Source organism: Pogoniulus pusillus, chromosome 11 (assembly GCF_015220805.1).
Source record: "Pogoniulus pusillus isolate bPogPus1 chromosome 11, bPogPus1.pri, whole genome shotgun sequence".
NCBI lineage: Eukaryota > Metazoa > Chordata > Aves > Piciformes > Lybiidae > Pogoniulus > Pogoniulus pusillus.
Genome location: NC_087274.1, coordinates 18,955,471 through 18,977,356, shown reverse-complemented (window position 1 = coordinate 18,977,356; position 21,886 = coordinate 18,955,471). Strand labels below are relative to the sequence as shown.

The 21,886-nt window shown below is 41.2% G+C and overlaps 1 protein-coding gene across 5 annotated transcripts in view; it reads right to left on the bottom strand.

Annotated features, from left to right (window-relative positions):
- Positions 1-21,886, bottom strand: part of PPARGC1A (PPARG coactivator 1 alpha) — a 381,122-nt gene that overhangs the window by 15,257 nt on the left and 343,979 nt on the right. For 4 of the 5 annotated variants that reach the window (XM_064151329.1, XM_064151330.1, XM_064151331.1 and 1 more), the window contains 7 exons: positions 16,124-16,318; positions 15,049-15,171; positions 13,917-14,121; positions 9,821-9,866; positions 9,639-9,712; positions 624-1,536; positions 28-132 (listed from right to left, as the gene is read on the bottom strand). In XM_064151329.1, coding sequence (XP_064007399.1) covers positions 28-132; positions 624-1,536; positions 9,639-9,712; positions 9,821-9,866; positions 13,917-14,121; positions 15,049-15,171; positions 16,124-16,318 — 1,661 coding nt within the window. Of the gene's footprint in view, positions 1-27; positions 133-623; positions 1,537-9,638; positions 9,713-9,820; positions 9,867-13,916; positions 14,122-15,048; positions 15,172-16,062; positions 16,319-21,886 lie in introns of those variants that run through there. The other variant, XM_064151333.1, reaches the window with a different exon arrangement.

Here is a 21,886-nt window from a genome sequence, read left to right as displayed (position 1 = left end):
CAAACCAATGCAGGCAAAATGCTCTACCTGGGTCTGTGACTGCACGGTGATCTGGATTGCGATCTTGCACGTAAGGGAGAACTTCTGTACGCTCGGTGTCTACAGTGGCTGGACTCATAATAGCAACAAGATCTGCAGGAGAAAACACAATTCACCTCTGCTATGAATCTATTGGCAGCTTTTTCTACCTCTCCCCTGTACCAGCAAGACTTTCGGGTGACAGACTGTGATCTCCTAGTCATCTAGGGGCCTCAAGTGATTTCCACCCTCACCCTTCTGTAATGTTCCTTATTGATGCTAATGCAGAGCGGAGAGTGAACTACTGTCAACTTCATCTGATAGGGACTGCAGCTAGATTGGCACCAGGCAGCTTGCAGATAATGAGAATGGTTAGTTGTGTACATCTCTCACCAATTGCTCTGCTGCTGACCTCACTGGCTCCACTCAGAAAGCGTAAACTTGGCAAATGTAGCAACCTTGCTGCCTTCAGAGCTAATCAGAGAATTAACTGGAGAAATAACTGGATTGTTTCTTTACTTTCCTTCCTTCAAGCTGCTTTATGCTTTTCATTGTTTCCCTTCTTACTAACTAGGATGATGATAACTGAATTTGCTGTACTGTACCTTGAAGAGGATCTACTACAGGGCGACCTTGATCTCGATCGGGAATATGGAGAACGGGAACAAGACCTGCATTGAGGAAAGGACCTTGATCTAGAGCGTGTCCTTTGGGATCTTTGAGAAAATAAGGATTTGGGTGGAGACACTGAATCTCTGCATGGAGAGTTAAAAGAAGAGCAAGAAGGCGATACATCAAATAATGAATAGGCTTGTGTCCCATCCCAAGGGTAGCATAGTTTATCACTTTCATCTTCACTGTCATCAAAGAGACCATCCATTGCTAGTCCTGAATTTATAAACATAGGTAGTTTGGAGAACTGTTCATTACTGTAATCACTGTCCCTTAGTTCTCTGGTCTTATCTGCTTCTTCATCAAAAACAGCTTGGCTGGGGTGACCAAAATGCTTATTCAGTTCAGCCCGAATTTCCTGGTCTTGGAGCTGTTTTCTGTTATTACCGTGGGATCCCTGCTGACTTGTCTGTAAAGTCTCTTTCTTGAAATACTGGTCTTGTTCTAAAGAAGAACAAATCTGACACTGCCACCCAGGTGAAGATTCCTTAAATTCTAGTTGTCTGGAGTCCTGAAGTTCCTGGGATATTTTAATGTGTATTTCCGATTTTGAATTCACAGATTGACAGTAGTCATGGTCACCAAACAGCCGCAAACTGGGCCGTTTTGTCTTTCTCTCCTCATGTCCACTGGACAGTACTGTAGTCTTGCTAAGCTGTGCATACAGCTCAGACTGTTCTGGACCCTTCTTGATTGGGTTGTTTCCTTGAGAACCAGAAGACTCACTATAGCAGGGCTTTTTTGAAGGTGGTACAACAGTCTTGCATGATGACTTCAGCTTAGGTGAAGTCCTGAAAGGATTATCCTGGTTGGCTTTATGAGGAGGGGTTGTAGGAGGAGTTAGGCCTAAGGAAGAAATAAAAAGGAGGAACAGAGTATTTTTAAGCATGCATATTATAAAAGGTGGTTCAATGCTTGTTTAAAAGCAGATACAAAGCAAGATCCATTCTGCATCACTTTAATACAGCACTACTAATCCTGGGAATAAGAGCATTTGGGGTGTGAGACACCAAAGGTCTGATAAGAACAATAGTAACAGCACTAATGGATTGCCATTAACCTTCAACATCATTTCTGCCCCTCCTCTTCCTCTGTGACATCCGCCTCCCTCTCTGTAGATCTTAATAGAAAAGATCAAGAGATAAAAATGAAAAGCCTTTTATTGTTAAAAAGAACTTGATACAAAAAAATCAGAAGTCAAAAGGCCAGCACTGTCAAAAACCTAAAGAAATTAGCAGACAAAAACTTCAGTTACAGCAAGCCTGAGAAAAATACTTGAGTGCTACCCAAGGAGCCTTGGTAGAACACAGAACTTGAATGCAAGGAAGTACAGCAAGTCTACGACTCGACTGCAATGACTCTTTGTCTCTACAGTTCATTAACTTAGTAAACCACAGCTAATATATGTATAATACATTCTTGTAAGCACAACTAATACATTTTGCCTGAAAAGTGTTTCTACAACTGCAACCCAAGTGAGGAATAGGACAACTGTAACTGTAATAAACTACTGCATTTAAATATTAGTGAGTCATGAAGTAGGGAGGAGAAATGAAACACGCAGTCACAGACTTAGACTCCAGCCACCACGTAACTGTAACAGATTACAGCACTATGGTGAGACAAAACTGCAGGAAGGACTACAGCCCATGCCAGTAAAACTAAGCAATTAAAGCATCATCTTCCAATTATTTATAGAAGAGTAGAATATTTTCTGTAGAAACTGTGTCATTTCTTCTGTTTTTTTTTTGACAAAAAGTATAACCAGGACACCAGGGCAGAGTAACAGCAAACCGAAGCCACAGTTCAGGAAAAAAAACACTACAGGAATGTTTATATTGTATTTGAAAAATGTGCATTGACTCTAATGTAATTTAGAAGTAAATAAGCTTAAAATTAAACAAATTAGACCACGACTAGGGAGTTGTAGAAAACCCAGACCACCTGTAAGTGCTCCAGAGGCTGATGCTACCCAAGATTTCTTCTCCTAGCCCAAGCAATGAGGTATCCATTACTTCCTTAGCAAGAATGAAAAAGAGAGGGCAGACACGCTTCCAGGAAATGTGTATTTCAAACATGGCTATAGAGTTGGGTTTCGTATTTTTAACCGTGCACCAGAGCTCAGCAGATCAATGCAAATGGATTATGTTTTATAGCATTTTGCTGTAAAGAAGGAAAAGCGTCCATCAATGCATAGTGCTCCCTAAGGAGCATAAATGGAGACTGGGAGTCCCACTGCATTAGCTGCAATGAATTTGTTCTAGGGAAAAAAAAAAAAGAAGACAGAAGTATCAAGGCATGAATACTTGATGTGAAAGAGAAGCTTGGGTTCGTCTGAATGTTTGGAGAAAACAGCTGTGAGCTATGGGAAGGTTTTGCCTAATGCCATAAAAGCCAGGGAAACTGAGGCACGGATCACAGAAACATCCAGGTTGGAAAAGACACTCAGGGTCACCAAGTCCAACCTATAACCATACTCCACAAGAGTCACCTTAAACCATAACCCTAAGCACCACATTCAAATGACCCTTAAACACATCCAGGCTGGGTGACTGCCCCACCTCCCTGGGCAGCTTACTCCAGTGCCTGACCACTCTCTCCACGAAAAACTTTCTTCCAATCTAAATGTCCAATTTAAACCTCCCCTGTCTCAGCTTAAGGCCATTCCCCCTTGTTTTGTGTCCAATTACCTTTGAGAAGAGATCAGCACCAGCCCCTCCACAATGTGCCTTCTGGTAGTTGTAGGTAATTACGCCTAAAACCTCAGTCACCTCAAATTTAATAGTGCAAAAGTCTTGTGCAAAGTTATCACTGATAAACTATTTCCTTTGAGTTCTCTTTTTATTTTCTAGCAAAAATAGAAGTGGGTAGATTCAGATTGAATGAAGTTCTCCACCATGAGAGTGGTGAGACACTGGAACAGGTTGCCCAGGGAGATGGTAGAAGCCCCATTCCTGAGGGTTTTTAAGGTCAGGCTGGATGGGGGTCTGAGCAACCTGATCTACTGTGAGGTGTCCCTGCCCTGAGTTGAAGCTAGATGATCCTCGAGGTGCCTTCCAGATGTGATGATTCTATGATTCCTCCTTCCTAAAGATTCACTTGAGTCAGCAGTATGTGTTTCATGCATTATCCACCTCCTCACTAACAAGTCTTTTTGAGTGCCAAATGAATTTTTGGTAAAATGAAGGGCACCCTTTCAAATTCTGTAGTAATAACCTTTTTGGTTAAAACTTCAGGCTTATATTCAACAAAGACTTGAGTAAGCAAAGATTATTTTCTAGATTAAAAAAAAATGTCACTTTCCCTCATGAGAATCATAGAATCACAGAACTGTCAGGGTTGGAAGGGACCTCAAGGATCATCCAGTTCCAACCCCCTGCCACAGGCCGGGACACTTTCCACTAGAGCAGGTTGGGCTGATTTTTGGAATGTAGATTTAAAGAAAGAACGAAGCAGAAATACAACCACTCGGCAATAAACATGCACACTTAAGAACTTCAGCAAAGAAACTCAGAGATAACTCAATATTCAAACATAAAATACTGCTTTCCTTTTCCACCTCTTTGAAGGTAGCCCCAGCAGGACACCAGCTAAACGCAGAGCATGACGATTTCCACAAGCCCAACAAGAAGTTCAGCAATCTTTAGAGGAGGGGGGGAAAAAACATCCCTATTAAAAAAAAAAAAGCCTTTGCAAAAGCACAGACTGAGCTAAATTTACTGGTACTTCTCTTCCTGGCAGAACTGTGCTAGGGACAGCCTGAGAAAGGGCTTCCTCGTGGCATTCTGGCATTTTTCCTGGTTTTCAGCAGAAGCAGGAAGCACACAGGCAAGTAAAAGCAGACACAAGTTGGAAAACATTTGTTTAACTTTTGAACAAACCTCCATCGGAGGATGGAGAAGCAAAGGAAGCTTTGAATTCATGTCACCACTACCAAGACCACCTTTGCTGAGTCCCGTGACCAATGTCCAGCCCATGAACTTTAAGAGAACCACTTGGCTGCACACTTGTTCATCTTCACATGGACCCCTGGCAATCTTCACTGAGGGCCATGATCCCCCATTAAGGGCGTTACAATATTCTCTAACCGCTGGATTACTTCACACGTGCCAATTTCTCCTCCAATGTGTACACTTCAGAGTTGACAGTACAAGGTATATTCTGTGCTCTCTCTTGAACTTAGCAGGTTTTGACAGATTTATGGAAGGACAGATGGCCATTACGGGCTGAAGGCTGACAAGAGGCAGTTCAGAGCATTGTTAACACACTTGCACAAACTCTCAGCAGTGCAGCGCTGTGCAGAATGTAATTCAGACTATAGCTTTTTTATTGCTGCCTATTTTCTTTTGTCAAAAGAGCCTGCTGTGCACAGCAACAAATGGCTGCCATTACCCAGAATGTAATGGGTGTCAGACAAATCACGTAACACAAACAATCAAGAGTATGTAGGTCATATTTCAACAGAGCACAACCTTAGCAATATTTATGATTACTGCATTGAAATGTGCTCTATAATAAACAAGTACCTCTACATCACTCACACTTATGTACTTCTGTACAGCAGATCTGTTAGAAGTGGTACGTACTCTACAATCAGCCCCCTTAAACAGGCTGCTCCCCCCACCCCTTTTAAAGTCAAAGGCAAGTATTTTTTTCATGACGTGCTGCAAAACCATTTTCTTTGTAGGAACTTTTCTTTAATTGAATGGCTTTGGTAAATGGTACGTTTGCACTTTGCCTTGCTCTGTCTGCATGCTATGAACTGAGGCGATGATCTTGTGCCTGAGAACAGAGCACATTAATTTGCCAGCACTGCCAGCAGCATCCTCCCCGTGTCTGCGCAACAGAAGTTGTTTGCCTGTGTGCCAACTCTGCCACCTCGGCCGAGTGACTTCTTTCAAGAAAGTTCCTGGGAGAGTGAAACTACTTTTGTTACGTTCCAAAACCCCCACTGAAAAAAAACCAAACACAACCCTCAGTAATTAGCTCAGCTAGGTTGAGAAGCAGAAATTAGGAGAGCACCTTTGCTTTTAAAGCATGACATCCGGACTTTTTAGGACCGGTTTGCAAAGCTGTTTGACACAGATCTTTCTAAAACTCTACTGTGATGGTTAGCATTTCAGTGCTCGGTGATGTTTGTTGTGCTTTGAAGGGGCTGAGAATCTTTTGGTGAATACAGTCCTGGAACCTTTCTACATTTGGACTGGACTTTTGAGAGGCATGACAATGAACTTTCAAGTTTGAAAACAGATTGTCAAGGGAAACATTATTTAAGGCCACTTTAAACACTGAACAGAAGACAGCAGCTCAATTCAGTAAGAGAATCTGAAGAGCTTTTGTGCAGCATGAGAGTGAAGCAGCCAGGAAAATAAAATAAATGGCCATCGAATCATATAAAACTACATGCTTGTTGAGTATTCAGTTTAATCCTGTTGTCAGTGCTGCAGAGAATAAACACAGATGCCTGAAAATATCAAACAATTTACTAGATTTTATTCCCTCTGGACAACTCTCTGCATCTCACATCTCATTTTGTCAGAAATCATTTTGAAGTCAAACAAGCTCTTATATGATAGATTTTAAGTATTTGTTCTGACAACTAAAAGGTAGCACAGATCTAGAGGTGGGCAAAGAGCATAGTATAAGTATTTTCGAGGATGCTCATGAATTTCAAATCACTATTGAAGCCAATTGTGCTCACACAGCCTTTCCTGTCATCTTTTTGGAGAAATCAAATTTTGTATCCAAGGAAAGACCAGTGAGGAGTTTGATACTCAGATAAATTACAGGGATCTGTGTGCAAATGAGAGACTTTTCACCATCACCTGTTGTAGATAAGAGGGTGGAAAAGGCCTTCCAGTTACTGACTGAGTCCTATTCATGTAAACTTCGTTCATGCATTTACGTGTTGGATTTGATTATTTAGGAGTGAAGGCTTAAAAAAGAACACTGGTAAAACAGAGAGATGAATTTCAAACGTTTTCAAATCATGTCATCCAACTTCTAGCATTTAGAAGTTCAGCAGAAAGTCTAAGACAGTCACTGAGGAGCCCTTGATCACCAAGAGAAGCAGAGAAGCACAGCCATCTCCAGAGGGCGAGTTAACCCTATGCCAGGAGATGCTGCCTCAATCTGACTGGTAGCAGAGAGGAAACAGATCTTTCAGTGGCACAGAAACGTCCCATGCTCCTGGAAGACATCAGAGATTGAAGCCCACGGTCTCCTAGCAAAGTATTGGCAAGGCAGCTAGCTGTGGAAGCAAAGGGAGAAGGACCTCTTCTGAGCCTCTTGCTCAGAATGAGACTCACTTTATGCAGAAATTTCAACTACTGTAGTATCATCACCTAGGACTTCCTCTATATCATGATGTTCTAGTCCATTTTCCTTAGAATAACACTAGGAATCAGCTGCAGGAGTTAGGATGTCAGATTACCAATAGACTTATCCCTCTACAACAGACTGTTTATTTGAAGTGCATTCAAAGAATTCTTATGTGAGATTTTTAAAACACTTTAACTAAATATTTGTTCCTTGTGATTTGGCAGACCAACGTTTTGACAGTTTCAGGGAGGATGAAGTTACACTCATGACTACTAACAGATTTGTTGTAAAGCAAGATACAGCACTGGCAAGAGAACAGTTTCAGTTTGACTTTAGATACAGGAATCCAAAGCGTGTATGTGACGAAGATTGATGGCTCATGTAGGAAATGCTTTTGGTTTTTTTTATTTTCCTCCTCCAGAGTTAATTCACCAGTGAGGGAAGCGATGTTGTTTTCAGCAGAGAGATCAAGGGAGCTGCTATTTATATTAAAATACTTTGTGCTTCAGTAGCACAAGCAGCACTGCTAATGGTCTTCTCAATTCGGCAGTGAGATCAAGGCAACTCCTATTTAAATTATAATAAATAGTGCTTGCACAGTGCAAGCTGCCCTATATAAGGACAATGAGCTATGTGGTTATCCAGATATAATTTGGAGTTGCCAGGGTCTCCCTAAAGAACTCCAAGGTAGTATTAATCACTACCGCCACTGGTTTCTTCTTTATTCTTTTTTGGGTGTGGGTTGCTTTTTGGGTTTTTTTTTCACTGAAGTGGATCCCAATTCTGCCATGATTTAGTCACATGCACTACAAGTTCTTCAGTACTCAAGGTTGTTTCTGTTATGGACTTGTGCCTGCTTCCAGCATGAGCACGCAAGACACTACTGCAATTCAAATTAATTAAAAAGACATGCAAAACCACTTGACTTTTTATTTATATATATGAGTATGAAAATAAAATCTGTGTCTATCTGAAGGCAGACAGAAAGAGCAGGCAAGTGATGAAATACACTGTCCTGAAATCTCCTCACCAACCACTGTTAAGAGTAGAGGAAGCTGATGGAGCAGAATGAATTTGGTAACACCAAGACCATTCTGGTTGCCAGTATGGAGCCAATGCTAGAGGACTATCCAGGGTCCCAGTTTCCATCTACTCAGCTGATGTGAAGAACAGGCTGATGACTTTCTGACTGGGAGAAAAACACTGCTCCCTTCAGTGATTTCAAGGGCTGTTTGTACCACCCTGCTGTAGTCATCTCATCTACCCCTTTCAGTTGGCAGCACTAAGCACTAACTTACCACTGTGCTTACAAATGGGCACCCTCATACAGTAATCATAAAGGATGCTCCTTCATGCTTCAGGCCTACTAGCACTGAATGGGATTATTCTGTTGCATGCAGTGAATTTTGCTGTGTTTCTGTTGTTTTGTTTCTGTGGTTCTGTTGGTACTAGAAGAGTATTTCTCTTTGTCATGAGATGAATGATTCAGGCTGGAAGTTTTCAGTAAAGTCTGCATGTTTTAATGCTCAACTAATGAAGGAGTTTCTCAAAAAGTGAAACAAAGGATGTAGGGAGGTGAAAGCCCAAAGTGCATACACACATCTAGTGCTTGGGCCTGCTCTTGTATCTTGCTGCCACTGCATTGAGAAGTACCAATCTGATTTAGGGTACCCAAAGACATATTTTTCAATGCCCCTCCAGCATGCTAGAAATCACATCATTCACAACTCACTCTTACCCTGAGAGAAACATATGCCAAGTACATGTCTTATTTTTCAACATTACACAACTGAGGAAGAAAAAAGTCTTGGCAAAGGCTCAGGTAGGTGGAGCTCAACGTGTGCTCTTGCACTCAGTTCTGAGCACTTCAGGAAAATGGAGGCAAAAGAGAGTTCAGAGAAAAGAATAAACCAGATCTGAGTCTGAAGGAATTTACTTTAGCTGGAAGAAGAGCAGATGAATTAAATGAGTGCAATGGGTGATGCATGAACTACCCCAGCATATGACAGAAGATCTACAAATCCTCAAGTGTTACAAACACCAGGGGTCTGAGAGGAGGGGGAAGATACAGGGAGGTTCTGTGAGATGTGCTAACAGGAGAAATAAAGAGAAAGCAAGAATATAAAGTGAATACCAATTAAAAAAAAATACCTCCAAGCTATGGAATAGCTTTTCAGTGGTAGAGGAGAAAGCTGTTATTTGTGACATATTAATCTAGAATTGACAAAGCACTGAAACATGCAGTCACGTACAGCCCTAGACTGGCCTGGAGACAGACTGGATGACATAACTTTTCCATCTGTAGCATCTATTACACTGTGCTGTGGGGTTTCACTTTGAAAGATGGTGCTCAGCAGTACACAAATCTATGGGGAAATGGGGAAGTATAACAGATAAATGGTTTCATTCATATTTTCCCAGAAATTATGCTCTCTTGTGGAAGTCTGGAGCCATATTTTCAAACACATTCCTTCTCAGGTAACTGGATAAAAAGTCAAAAGCTGAACTGCAGTGCAGTTAATCTACTGGAGACCTCTGTGAGATCTTGGTGTACATGTGGTATATTAAAATGAACAAACACACACGAGCCATGTTTAAAGGAAGAGGCAGCACTCTCCATTTCTCACCTGCAGTTCCAGAGAGTTCCACACTTAAGGTTTGTTCAATAGTCTTGTTCTCAAATGGGGAACCCTTGGGATCACTGGAAGACAGGGCACATTTATAAAAACAAGCTGAAATGGAGTTGCTGTAGCCAAAATCTACTGAACCCCCCTCCCTTTTATATATGTTTGCACTTTGTAGTACTTACTTTGGTGACTCGGGCGTCAATGGAAGTGATAAACTTGTTGGTTTGGCTAAAAGGAAAAAGAAAAGGATTATAAAACAGTTAAACACTCCATACTGCACAGTAAGAAGACTGCTTTTCGTGTTGGTGCTGGAATCCCATGTTAGTCAGTTAGGGCTGAGTGCTGATAGTTCAATAGCCATTTTGGTGTATCTCAGATAAATGAGGAGACTCATTCTGATTCTTTATTAATGGTACCGAAAGGGCACCTAAATTTCAACAATGATTTACATCAATTACTGTACCTCTGAAATACAGTACACAACCCAAATGCCAAGAACCTTTCAGAAGAGTGGTACATGTTAAAAATCAATGAAGAACTCTACAGGATACACTGTGAAAATGTTATTTCTCTTAGAGTTAATTCAGACTACAGTTCACATTTTATTTGGAAACAGGAGCAGCATAATAACTATGAAGTAACAGAACGTTATGAATATTCAGTTCATTTTACTTCTACAATATACAATTTTATATATAGCACTGAGAATAGGTTGTTTCTGTGAGGCCAGAGTCCAACCAGTTGGTAGTCCAAATTTCTGCATATTATCCTCAAACTATGACAAGCCATGGACACAGTCACAGATGGTTAAAAATGAGGTTGAAGCTCTCAGCACTACAATCCCAACACACACGAAAAACAAAGCTCGAGCTATTAAAATACAAGTCGTCTTTTATAGCTTTTATTCATGCAAGCTCCTATTTCCCAAAAGCAAGCCAAGAACTAAGATGCTGTAATACAACAAAGGCTCCTTTAATTGTCAGTAAAATGTTTAAAAATTAAAAATAATAGTACTTGCAAATTTCACTTTTCAGAAGTTAGATTGATGTTTAAACGCAGAGAGCATTGTACCAAGAACAACAGCAGGGGATCTCTTCTGCAGATTAATTACTTAAGACAAAATGTTCCCCTTGAACACTCCTGCACTGCAGATCTTTTGTCCAGAGTGTCACTACTGCGCATTTTGTATTCATTCCAGGCTTGGAGCTCCCATCAACATTAAAGGATTTTATATGCAAATTGATTACTTTTATAAGCTCTGGAGCATTCCTGAAGTGATATTAACTTTTTTTTTTTTTTCCAAATTAACTCAATTCTCAAGAGCTGCATATTGTTTCTCCTCCTCCCCACATGAAAGTCAGAAATGGAAGCTCAGGTGTTCACCTCAAGTTCACCTTCCTTGGAAGTCACCACCAGAGTGAGGAGATGCACCTCAACGGGTTAGTTGTCTGATCCAGTGCTGCTGCTGCTTTGTGCATAAAACCATGTCCACTAAGATTGAATGTAACTTCACACACCTTAATCTGCAATTTACATACAGCTAGGGATACTTACAATTGTAAGTGGCTACCTAGAGTTAAAAATGTGGTAAACCAACCACAGTAAAGCTCTGGAAGGAAGTTCCGCTTTTTAAAGAGGATAAATATCTACATACTCTACTTATTTTAAGCTTTCTTAAGGAAGCTGAAAGTGTAAGAGCTATTTAAACTTCTAATAAGTCTCATTCTAGCTCTCTTCAATCTCACATGAGACCATATTTATAACATTTTGAAGCACTGAGGCACAGTGCAAACCTGCCAGAGATGGGCACAGAACCAAATGCATTATCTCATACTCATACCTATTCATTTTTGGCAGCTATCAGGGAGTTCTCCTGAGAATTTCCCACACCTAAACATCCCTCAGTTTTTCTTATTCCTAGTCAAGGGCTTGACCAAACAGTATTCCTGCAAAGGATTTGTCCTCACATACAGCTATTGACAGTGTAAATATTTAGCTAAGACACTATCAATGGTGCTTGTTTATTATGAGTTTCAAGATCTACTGCAGTGGGGTGTGTGTGTGTGTGTGTTTTTCCTTATTAAAAAGGGTTCACATGAAGTTGCTTGTCCCTGTAAGTTGAAAACATTCAGGTTCAAAAGAACTAAGTTTCCTCATGGGCAAATTTCAGTGCAAAACCACAGATGATCTTTGGCATGAACGGGTTCGTGGACATTCCCGTGGGTTTGCAATATGTTTACAACAGGAACCCTAAAGGAAAACAGCGTTTGACTCATCCTTTGTGAGCCTTCCCTAACTCTGAAAGAAAATATCAGACCCTGATTATATTTTAAAACAGGAGGAGCCAATTTTCTTTTACTTTTGATTAAATGTATGAACAAATGACTGCAGGTCTGCAAATATCAGTCGAATTTGCAAGGTTGATTCTGCACGAATTGAATGTCCAAGCTGAAAGCATTATAGTCTTGTATTTGCATTACATGCAAAACCATTGTCACTGAAGTCATATATTGGTGTATGAGGCAAATTTGATGAAAAAAAAAAACACAAACATTTCAGAAGCCTGTAAATTAAACTGCAAGAATTAAAGTAGAGAGCAATTTCTCTCTGCCTGCAATTTCACCTGCAGTATCATCAAAGTCACAGTTGTCTGTTAAATACTCATAAGTTAGCTACCTGTCCCTGTGGAGGCAAGTTAGCTGCACGTCTCTTTGGACTTTCCTCACCTCTCTTTCCGTGCTGTTTCCACAGCCCTGCATGCCAGCCTGCCTCTTTGCACTGAATCTACACATTTGCCACAGCTGGGGAAAAACAGTGCACTGATCTGAATAGGAAGATTTTCTAATCAGTTCTTCGTGTGTGCATAGATATATGGAGGTGTGTAACATATCTGTGCTATACACAGCATCTTTGAGGTCCCTTCCAACCTAAACCATTCTATGATTCTATGATTCTATTTTACAGTTGCACCACAGTTTTACATATACATTTCAGTCTGGATTTTGCTGTGAAGCAGACTGCTGAAGCCATCCAGAAGGAGTGGCAGTTGGCACCCAAGAACCTCTAGGGACAGTTGAATTTCTTTCTCACAAGAAACAGTGTTCAGAGAATTTGAGACCACAGCAGCAAAAGCTATGCTTAGGATGTCAGAACATGCAGCTGCAAGAGGGTGGTGGAAAGGGAAGATTATTTTCATTGTTTGCCTATGCTTCCTACTGAAGAGTGAAAAATCAGATTTCATGTGGGCTGAAAAGTGGGGGAAGGAAAAAGAAAAAATATTCAGTTTACAACTGTTTTGGTATTTTTTTAAGTATCAGAATAACACATTTAGGGTCATATCCTGATCTCTTGCAACCACGTAACTCCCAGTGACTGTGGTTGAGTCACTGAAGACACATCCAGGATTTGCACTGATGTGACTGAGACAGTCACCCAGCCTTCTAGTTGCCAAGCCAATATATACATAGATGCATTTTAAAGTGACAGTAACTTTAAAAATAACTCCCTTTGGGCTCGTTAACTTTTACAGCTTTCCTTTATCTTGGGAAAACATGCAAGGGAAGAGGGGGAGAGAAAGAGAGAGTGAGGGCTTTAAGTTCTGGCTCTGTCATAGAAGCTACCTGTAATATAGACCAATTCTATATGCATCAGGGGATATTAAAAGTCAAGACAAGTGTTTAGGTTTAGCCATAAAGAATCTAAAAAGGAGAGAGAAAGATCAGGATGGCAGCTCAACTTTCAACTATTTACAAAATAAAATTACAAACTGGCATTCCAGCTTTAACAGGAATGACACATTTATTGCTTTCTCTGTAGCAGAGAAAGCACTATTTATTGTCTCTTAAGGACTATGTGGCAGGTTAACAATGCCTTCAGTTTTACACTAGCAAAAAAAAGAAAAGCTCACTAATGAACTGGCCTGCCCAGCTTGTTTAGGGATATAATGATTTCTTAGTGGTACAGTACTCTGTAAATAAGCCTCTCCAGCTAGCCTGGAATATTAACATGTGGTATTTGCTAAACTTTTCTTTCCTGAGAATTGTTTTCTGAGGCTCGGGGCAACAGAGACAGGATTAAAATTATTTAAGAGCTAATTCTAGCTAACTAATTCTAACTTCATTATACTGTTTTAAAATTCTCCCTACACAGAAGAGATGCCAGATTTACAATACTAATCCAAAGAACAGAAGAGGTATCAAGGGTATTCACAACTGCAGCATTACAGCTTCCCTGCGTTACTCCTGGTACCAAAGCTCTTTCCTGCAGTCTCACACCTACCTTGCAGATGATTTGTCTGAGACTGCAGGTGTGGCTTCCTTTTGGAGATGCATTTCTCTTTGCTGCTGTTCCTGTTCTCTGCTGGTTTGGTCTGAGGAGGGTCATCATTTGTAGTCAGATACTTGAGAAGTTCAGAGCAGGGACGTCTTTGAGGCTTTTGCTGTTGACAAATGCTCTTCGCTTTATTGCTCCATGAATTCTCAGTCTTAAAACAGGGCATAATAAAATAAAACAAAATTAGGAAAAAAAAAGTTAAAATTAGTGAACTGAACCTTATCAGAATGGATATAGGTTTTCTGAAGAGATGAGATTTTCAATGAAGTGTTCAGTCTAAGTGTACTAGATCTATGAGCTGTGAATAATTGTTTGCAGAACAAGGAAAGAAAATTACATTTAAAATTCCTAAATGACATTTATGCAGCTTTTTATTTCATTTCTCCTACATTTCAATGTTCCTACTCAGCAACATGTAACTAACAAGACCCTACAGCACCTTTACTGTGAACAAAAAAAAAAAAAAAGCTGGTTTAAACCTTAATTTGCTGCTGATTGCTTGAGCCCAGTATTCACAACTCTCTTAAGTACCCCTAAACGCTAGGTTTTCAGTTACAGTAAACGGCAAGACAAACATTGCTGCATAAGCCTGCTAACAGAATTATGTCAGAGCCCCCATTCCAGCCAATTAATGCCTGATATACAACTTTTTCCAAGGATCCAGTGTCATTTTTTTAGCTCAGACAGCTGGTAAAAAAAAAGGTAATCCCACATCCTGGAGTCACTCATAAACAAAATCAGACCAGCAGCAAATTTTATCACACCCCATAGTACTCTGTGTATCAGCAAAGCAGGCAAGAGTAACAGACGGTGGGACTACAACTGAACTCTGCCAAGAGAAAAAGCATAAATGAAATATTCAGAGCATAAAGGAGCTCAGGTGATTTTCTGGAATCCAGTCTATAATCTGTTCACTTTGGTTTGTTTTAAAGCAACTGCAAGACGGTAGGTAGATTAATACAATACAAATGGAACTACTGCTTGCTCAGCTGCTGAAAGCAGAAAAGACCTTGCTACAGTTTTTATTTCCTCCTCTTTACTTTTTTTTTAATTATTATTACAAAGATTAAGTTTGTACCTTAACAACCACAGGGCTTGTTCTGATCCTGTGATTAGTGTTTGCATGGTTTTGTGTGCTGAGACCACTGCATTCATTGTAATTTAGTTGAGCGTTGGCTGGAGCCAGCAAGAGCTTCTTAAGCTACAAACACATCAGGGAAAGGCAGGTGGAAGGAAAAGAGTAGAGTTATGCATCTGTTTGGATTAAAATGACTTATCTACATTTTTGCATAGTTACTTAAAATTAGCTACATCCATTTCAGCAAGCAAAGTACAATAAACCAGAAAGAAGGTCTCAGTATTCCCCGGAGATTTCATTTTCTTCTGGATTGGCAGTACACTTCTGCTCCCTTTGTTGCAGTATACTGCAGGGCAAATAGAAATGCCCAGGGTGTTTGATTTCTGAATCCACAGCAAAATTAAATCTTTGGCGATCTGTTTGACAGAAGAGGCTTCTGATCTAAACAGAGATATTAACTTTGATGGATACACCATCAAGATTACTTTCACAGAAGCCAGCAATAAAGGACTTTCATCAGAAACAGAATCAGGTCTCCAACTAGTTCTATTTAGGTAAATGCATATGAGGTTTCACCCACATCCACACCCAAGGTTCAGCTTTGCCCCAGTGAGCACTAAGCTGGTGCTTACTGGTCAAATCAATGTTAAAGGCCCAACATTAGCCCCACATTCCGCCAGACTCAATAGGACTTTCTTTGCAGATCACCAGAAGTGATGGCTGCACATACACACACAAAGAGCCTCAAGAAATAAGATATGGATTAAAACTATTATCCTAACTTACTTGAACAGCAGGATAAGCAAAAGTGTCAGCCATTAGCACAAAAATCTCAAAAACAATCTCTTCAAACACACTTTTTAATAGACTGCCTTATTTGTCATTCTATGCTATTTGGTGCTTTCTTCCACCACCACCACCACCACCACCCCCCCGATTCATTTTAATTTCTTCACTTGATTTTCCTTTCCAGTCTAAATGAAAAGTCCAGACCTTACTGTGACTACATCATACCCATGCAGCGGGTTGCCAGAGGCACATCCAATTCCCGTTAAACAGTAGGAAGGGTTCTTACTAGAGACGGCTCTTCTGCCTCCTGAGTTGGAGGGGTGCCGTCGGGCATTGGGGAAGGGCTAGTGGCATTTTCGTTGGTCACATCTCCATCTGTCAGTGCATCAAATGAAGGCAATCCATCCTCATCCACAGGGATGCTGTCCAGTGTTTCAGTGAGAACAGCTAGCAAGTTTGCCTCGCTCTCTTCATCTATCTTCTGCAGAAGGAGACAAAATAAAAAAAACAGAGTCAGATGAGAAGAGAAATGGAGCAAAATGATGTCTCTGTATGCCACAGAAACCCACAACAGTGTCTCAGATGATGTAATTAAGCACAATAAAATAACCCATCTCCGTGCTCAGGAGAAGTCTCTTTGCATTTGCACTGTATTGCTCTCCTTTACTTTTCTTCCACAGTTTCTTTTTTTTTCTCTTTTTAATCTGGTGTTAACAATGAGAAGTAATCACTCAAGGATTGTATTACTGGATGTGCCTAAGCTGCTGACACCCAGCGATGGTGTCAGCCCAGGCTGTCTCTTTTTCTCTTTTCAAGGCTGAACACCAGCTAACTGACCTGACAAAATTACAAGAATCAGTAAGACAGCTAATCAGAAGACCCAAATGAATCACCAGTGAAATCTGAAAAACTTTCCTCACATACACAGCCAGGTGGAAGCAAGAAAGGGTTTCCCTTCCACACTCCTGGAAATGCTTGCTCCAAGCCCAAAAGAACAGCTTCTCACTGCCCAGCATTTGTGCACAGGGCTGGCCATGAGAGCTCATAGTGCAAATGGCAGGCAGGCTCTCTGGGTTGCAAAGAAATGTACTAGGCAGGTTGCCTCTGAAGTGGTCCTTTGGTGTTATGTTGTTTGAGTACTCAGTGGCACTAGTGTAAGCATTTCTCTAATTCACATGGCAATTACAGAAACTTGATCAATTCCTAACCAGATGTGGCTGTAACATGAATTTCTATTGGATATCTATTTTATTTCAGCAACATGTCTTCTTTTTGTCAAGCTGAGTAAATTCAAATGGCTTCCATTTTTTTTAATGAAATATAGTCCCTACTGTCTATTTAGGTACAATTTTTTTGGCATACTGAGGGTTTGGAGGAATAGAATTGTGTAAAAATCATTATACTTATTTTTCAGAAAGGTTGGAAATTGATCTTGACAGATCAATTATCTAGGATTCCTAGGCTGATCCTAGTGCTATTAAAGTAAATGAAAAGCCTTTCACTGATTCTCAGGATACCAAATTGGGAGATTTTCCACCAGCTTCAGAGTGGCTCATCATGTTCCAGGTTCACAGTGTGAAGAAATTTCAGTTAAACTTGAATATCACATATCAAAAGTGAACTAGCAAGGAACGTAGCACCAAGACAAACAAAGAGCAAATGTAAAAAAACCTTTAAAAGTCAACAATAAAATCACTATTTTTGATTTCAGAAAAAATAAATTAAAAATCAAGTGAACTTGGGTATCCCCTTAGCATGGCTTTTCTTCAGTAATAATTTAGTCTACCACACTCCAAACAGAGATGCTCATAAACCACACAGATCACTGCTCCTGTCAGGCTTCTCTGCCAAATCACACCTTACAGAAACTCTGTCTTTGAGCTAGAAAGCTACAGCAGAGCACTGACTGTGCATCACTCCCAAAAAACAAACTCAGGCAAAATTAATGCTACAGAGAAGGTAGCTACTTGTAAGGCCAAAAGAGACTTGGCCACTGAGAAAAAAAATCTAGGTTGCAATACCTGGCGATTTCCAGCGAACCAAGCAGACACACGTACAGTGCTGCAGTAACTTGGTGTGCAGAGCCTGGAAACAGGCAGAGGGGAGCCACTCCACGAATAAAACCACGCTCTAAATCCAGCTTTTCACAGCCACTTTTTGAGAGTTAAAAACCAACGGTGGGACAGTCTGGCTGCCTGAGCTCCAGCCCGGCAGCAGGAACTTCTTAGCAAGTCTAGCTGGCAGGGCACACCCCTGCACCCCCTTCACTGAGCCTTGCAGCTTATAAAGCTGACACCAAAGCTGGAAGTGTTACTATTTCTAATGGGGAATGCCTTCTTCAATAATAGCATGCCAGAAGAAACCCTGATATTTGCTGTTAGCTGCTCAACTCTCATGCTTTAAACAGACATTCAAGTGTGCTGACATTCAGAACTGGAGTGGACGTTGGTCCTCATCACAGCAATTTCAATTAGTTTTGTACAAGTTTCAACATTCAAACACCCCAGAGAAAGCAGAGGATGTGACAAAGAGGACTCTGTTAAACAATTAATGTCACTTTCCATTATTGCTTCAGTCCCAATTTACAGAGCAAATAAATCAAAGTCACCACAGATGAAGCACAGTAGCTGGCTAACACATGTCTATTCACAAACGACATGGCAGCAGGAACACATTAGTCAAGAAAATGACATTGCTAGATAACCTTTTAAGGGTTTAACTATGCTATTGCTCCTAATTGTCCTAAATTACTGTTTATAAAGAAACACAATTATTAGACACAGCAGAAATGGTGCTGAGGGGAGATGCAGAGGGAGAGATGGTTGGGTGCATCAATGTCTGAGCGATAATCACTGAAGCAGCAGCTTTCAGCTTTGCTATTGCAACCTGAGTCTTGGTGTTGACAGCACTGGGGAGAAGTAACGCCATGGCCAAAAGCAGGCTCTTTCACAGTTTCAGCACTGTCACTGCAGAAGCTCACATTTCAGACTGGCATCCAACCTGCACATCACACATGCTCAGTGAATTGGGAGCTGAACACCTTCCTTCTCCAACGAGGTCAGAGGATGTGCTCTTAGGAACTCACTCCATCCTGTCCCTTACTTCCAAGCAGGGTGACACTGAAAGGGTTTGCTTCTGCCTAAAGAGACTCTAAGCCATGAGAACACCTAGCACAACTACAGTGTGTAAGAAAAAGGAGTAGAAGGTGATCTGCAAACATAAAGCCACGCAGCAAATACATCCAATTATTTAACACTTACAAAAACCATTTGTAGTAACTCTGTCTTGCCAATCATAATGTGTCTTTTTTTAATACAGAAGTCTTCAGGTATCACTTCCCAGCCAGACCACATGAACTTCTTAACAGCCTTGGTCACCAGTTTTAACACACAGACATGAGGACCGGGGGCTCTTTCCCCCTTGTGAATTTCCCCCAAGGTGAAGGAGGCAGTGAACAGAGCATGTCACTGAACATAGGTGCTTACACATTTCTGACAGCAAAACTTTCTAGTATACCCAGAATGGCATTAACTCTGAAAAGAAAAAGAACTTGGCATTGGCAAATGCAATGGGAAACGCTGGCTAGTGCTGTAGGACACCAACCAGTCCTCAGAAATCAGCAATCTAGGAGCCTAAATATCACAAAACGTTTATAACTGTGCTCTTCCCTGCTTTCACATGTTTTGCTTTAGTGCTTTAAGATTTCTGCAGCACTAAAAATAATTCTCAGTCTGAAAACACTTTATTAGTTGTGTAACAATCTTAGTCTAATTGGGTTTCTGCCTTCGGTAAAACGTCTCCAGAGATAGTCTCTCTTTGGCCAGTGAGAAGCTCTAAGAAATGAGTTGATAATTTACCCACACAAAGGTATTTAAATCCTCTACCCCTGATAATTCTTTCTCCTTTGCTTATTCTGCCTGCTGAAGGAGTGGGGTTCACTTCGTGGCTAGCATTTTATGACTGCAATACATGCTACTTGTCAGCAGTCCCACTGCAGATGTCGAAGACTGAGCTGCAATGGAGACTTGGCCACTTCATCTTCCTCACACACCAATCCCTTCCTGAAAACCTTGAAGCCAGTGTGCAGAGGTCCAGATGCAAGATTCCACTGTAGCTCTCCCTGTGGCCAGCTTGGGTATGTTGATTCACTCCAGAAAAGGGCCAAGTCCATCACTTAGAAAATCTTTTCCAAATGTTAAGAATGTCTTCCAATACTGATTCCCTCTGTGATATCACAGGATCCCAGGATGTTAGGGAACAGAAGGGACCCAAAGAGATCATCAAGTCTAATCTCCCTGCCAGAGCTGGACCATACAATCTAGCTCAGGTCACACAGCAACACATCCAGACAGGCCCTGAAAGTCTACAGAGGAAACAACTCTACAACCATTCTGGGGAGCCTGTGCCAGTGCTCCGAGACCCTTACAGTCAAGAAGTTCCCTCTTGTGTTGAGCTGGAACCTCCTGTGCTGCACCTTCCATCCATTGTCCTATCCCAGGGAGCAAGTGAGCAGAGCCTGTCCCCCTGCTCCTGACCCCCAGCCCTCAGATACTTATAAACATTGGTTAAATCCCCTCTTAGTCTTCTCTTCTCCAGACTAAGCAGCCCCAGGTCCCTCAGCCTCTCGTCATAAGGAGCGTTCCAGTCTCCTAATCATCCTTATAGCCCTCATGCAAACCCTTTGCTTGCTGTATCTCAAGAAGTGAAACCACTTAAGAGATGATGATGACGATGCTTTACTGATAACTTGAACCACTTTCATTCATCCTGAAAGATCAGAGTCTAAACACAGTCTGGAGGAGCTGGGAGCAGTGGCAGCTTGCCACATTTCTGTAAAAAGCACAGGAAACTTTGGGAAAGATCCACAGCTGGTAAAGGCTGTCACTGCTCCAGCAGCCCAGCTTGGTAAGCAACTCAGAGCAGCCAGGTGTACACGTGAACCCATGAGGGATCACCATTTCAACATATTGACTCATTTCTCCTCAGCAGCCTAAGATCTATTCATAGCACAATTAACAAAGAGTACACAAGATTTTCCTCCAGCTGGAAATATCCAAGTGATCTAAAAATACTAATACATTATGGCACTGCTTTCAGAAGCACAAAAATTACTTGTGAGCACATCTGGGACTTCCAACAGGATTTAATTCCTTAACGATATATTTTGGAATAAAAACATCCTTCAGATTCAGGATCTAGGAGGAACAAGGTGTACTGATTCACCCCTTTTTGCACATATAGGGAGGCAGAGGCATGGAAAAGCTCACCAACACCACCATCTGAGCATCACCTGCCAAGAAACATGCAGGCATAGGGACAGTGAATGGCAAAAAAATACAGCCCAGGTTTTCCTTCTCCCAGAGCAGAAGCAGCCAACCTGGCACAGCACCAGCACAGGCAGTGCTGTCATAGTGATTTTGCCATCTTCTCAATGTGCTGACCAAGGCAAGTGCCTCCTCCTCCTCAACTTACAACTGGCCATACCTGGCAGCATTTTCTCCCAGGGCTAAAGAGGAGTCAGCAGTCCAACTTAGAACCACTTGTTCCACCCTACCTGCTCACAATCAGTCCCATATATACTTCCCAGACACACTTCAACTTCTGTTCAACTGCTTTGTAAATCCTCAGGCATTCTGTGCTGTCTTAGAGCAGAAATCCACATGATGCATTTGCATTAGAACATTTTTCCAAGGTCTGTTAGTCTGGTCCCCAAGAGACACTCCCCTAATTGAAATGCTTAAGTCCAGACCTATCAATTATCTTTAAAAACAAAATGGAGTCCCACTAGGAGAAAATTGCAGGCAGCATTCTTTTTATGTAGTAGAAATGTGGGGATTAATTATCGCCACCTCTGTGCAAATGCCTTTAGGGTATGGGAAGGAAACAAGAAATCTTCTCTTCTTGAAGGAGACAGCAGTACTCATAGTCCTCACGTGCACCTGTAAGCAAAGACCACTTGGATCCAGAGCTTGCTTTCTGTCCTCAGCAGTCCCATTGCCTAACATACAGCCCCTGACTGTGTCTTCTCTGTAGGACTCACCATATCTCC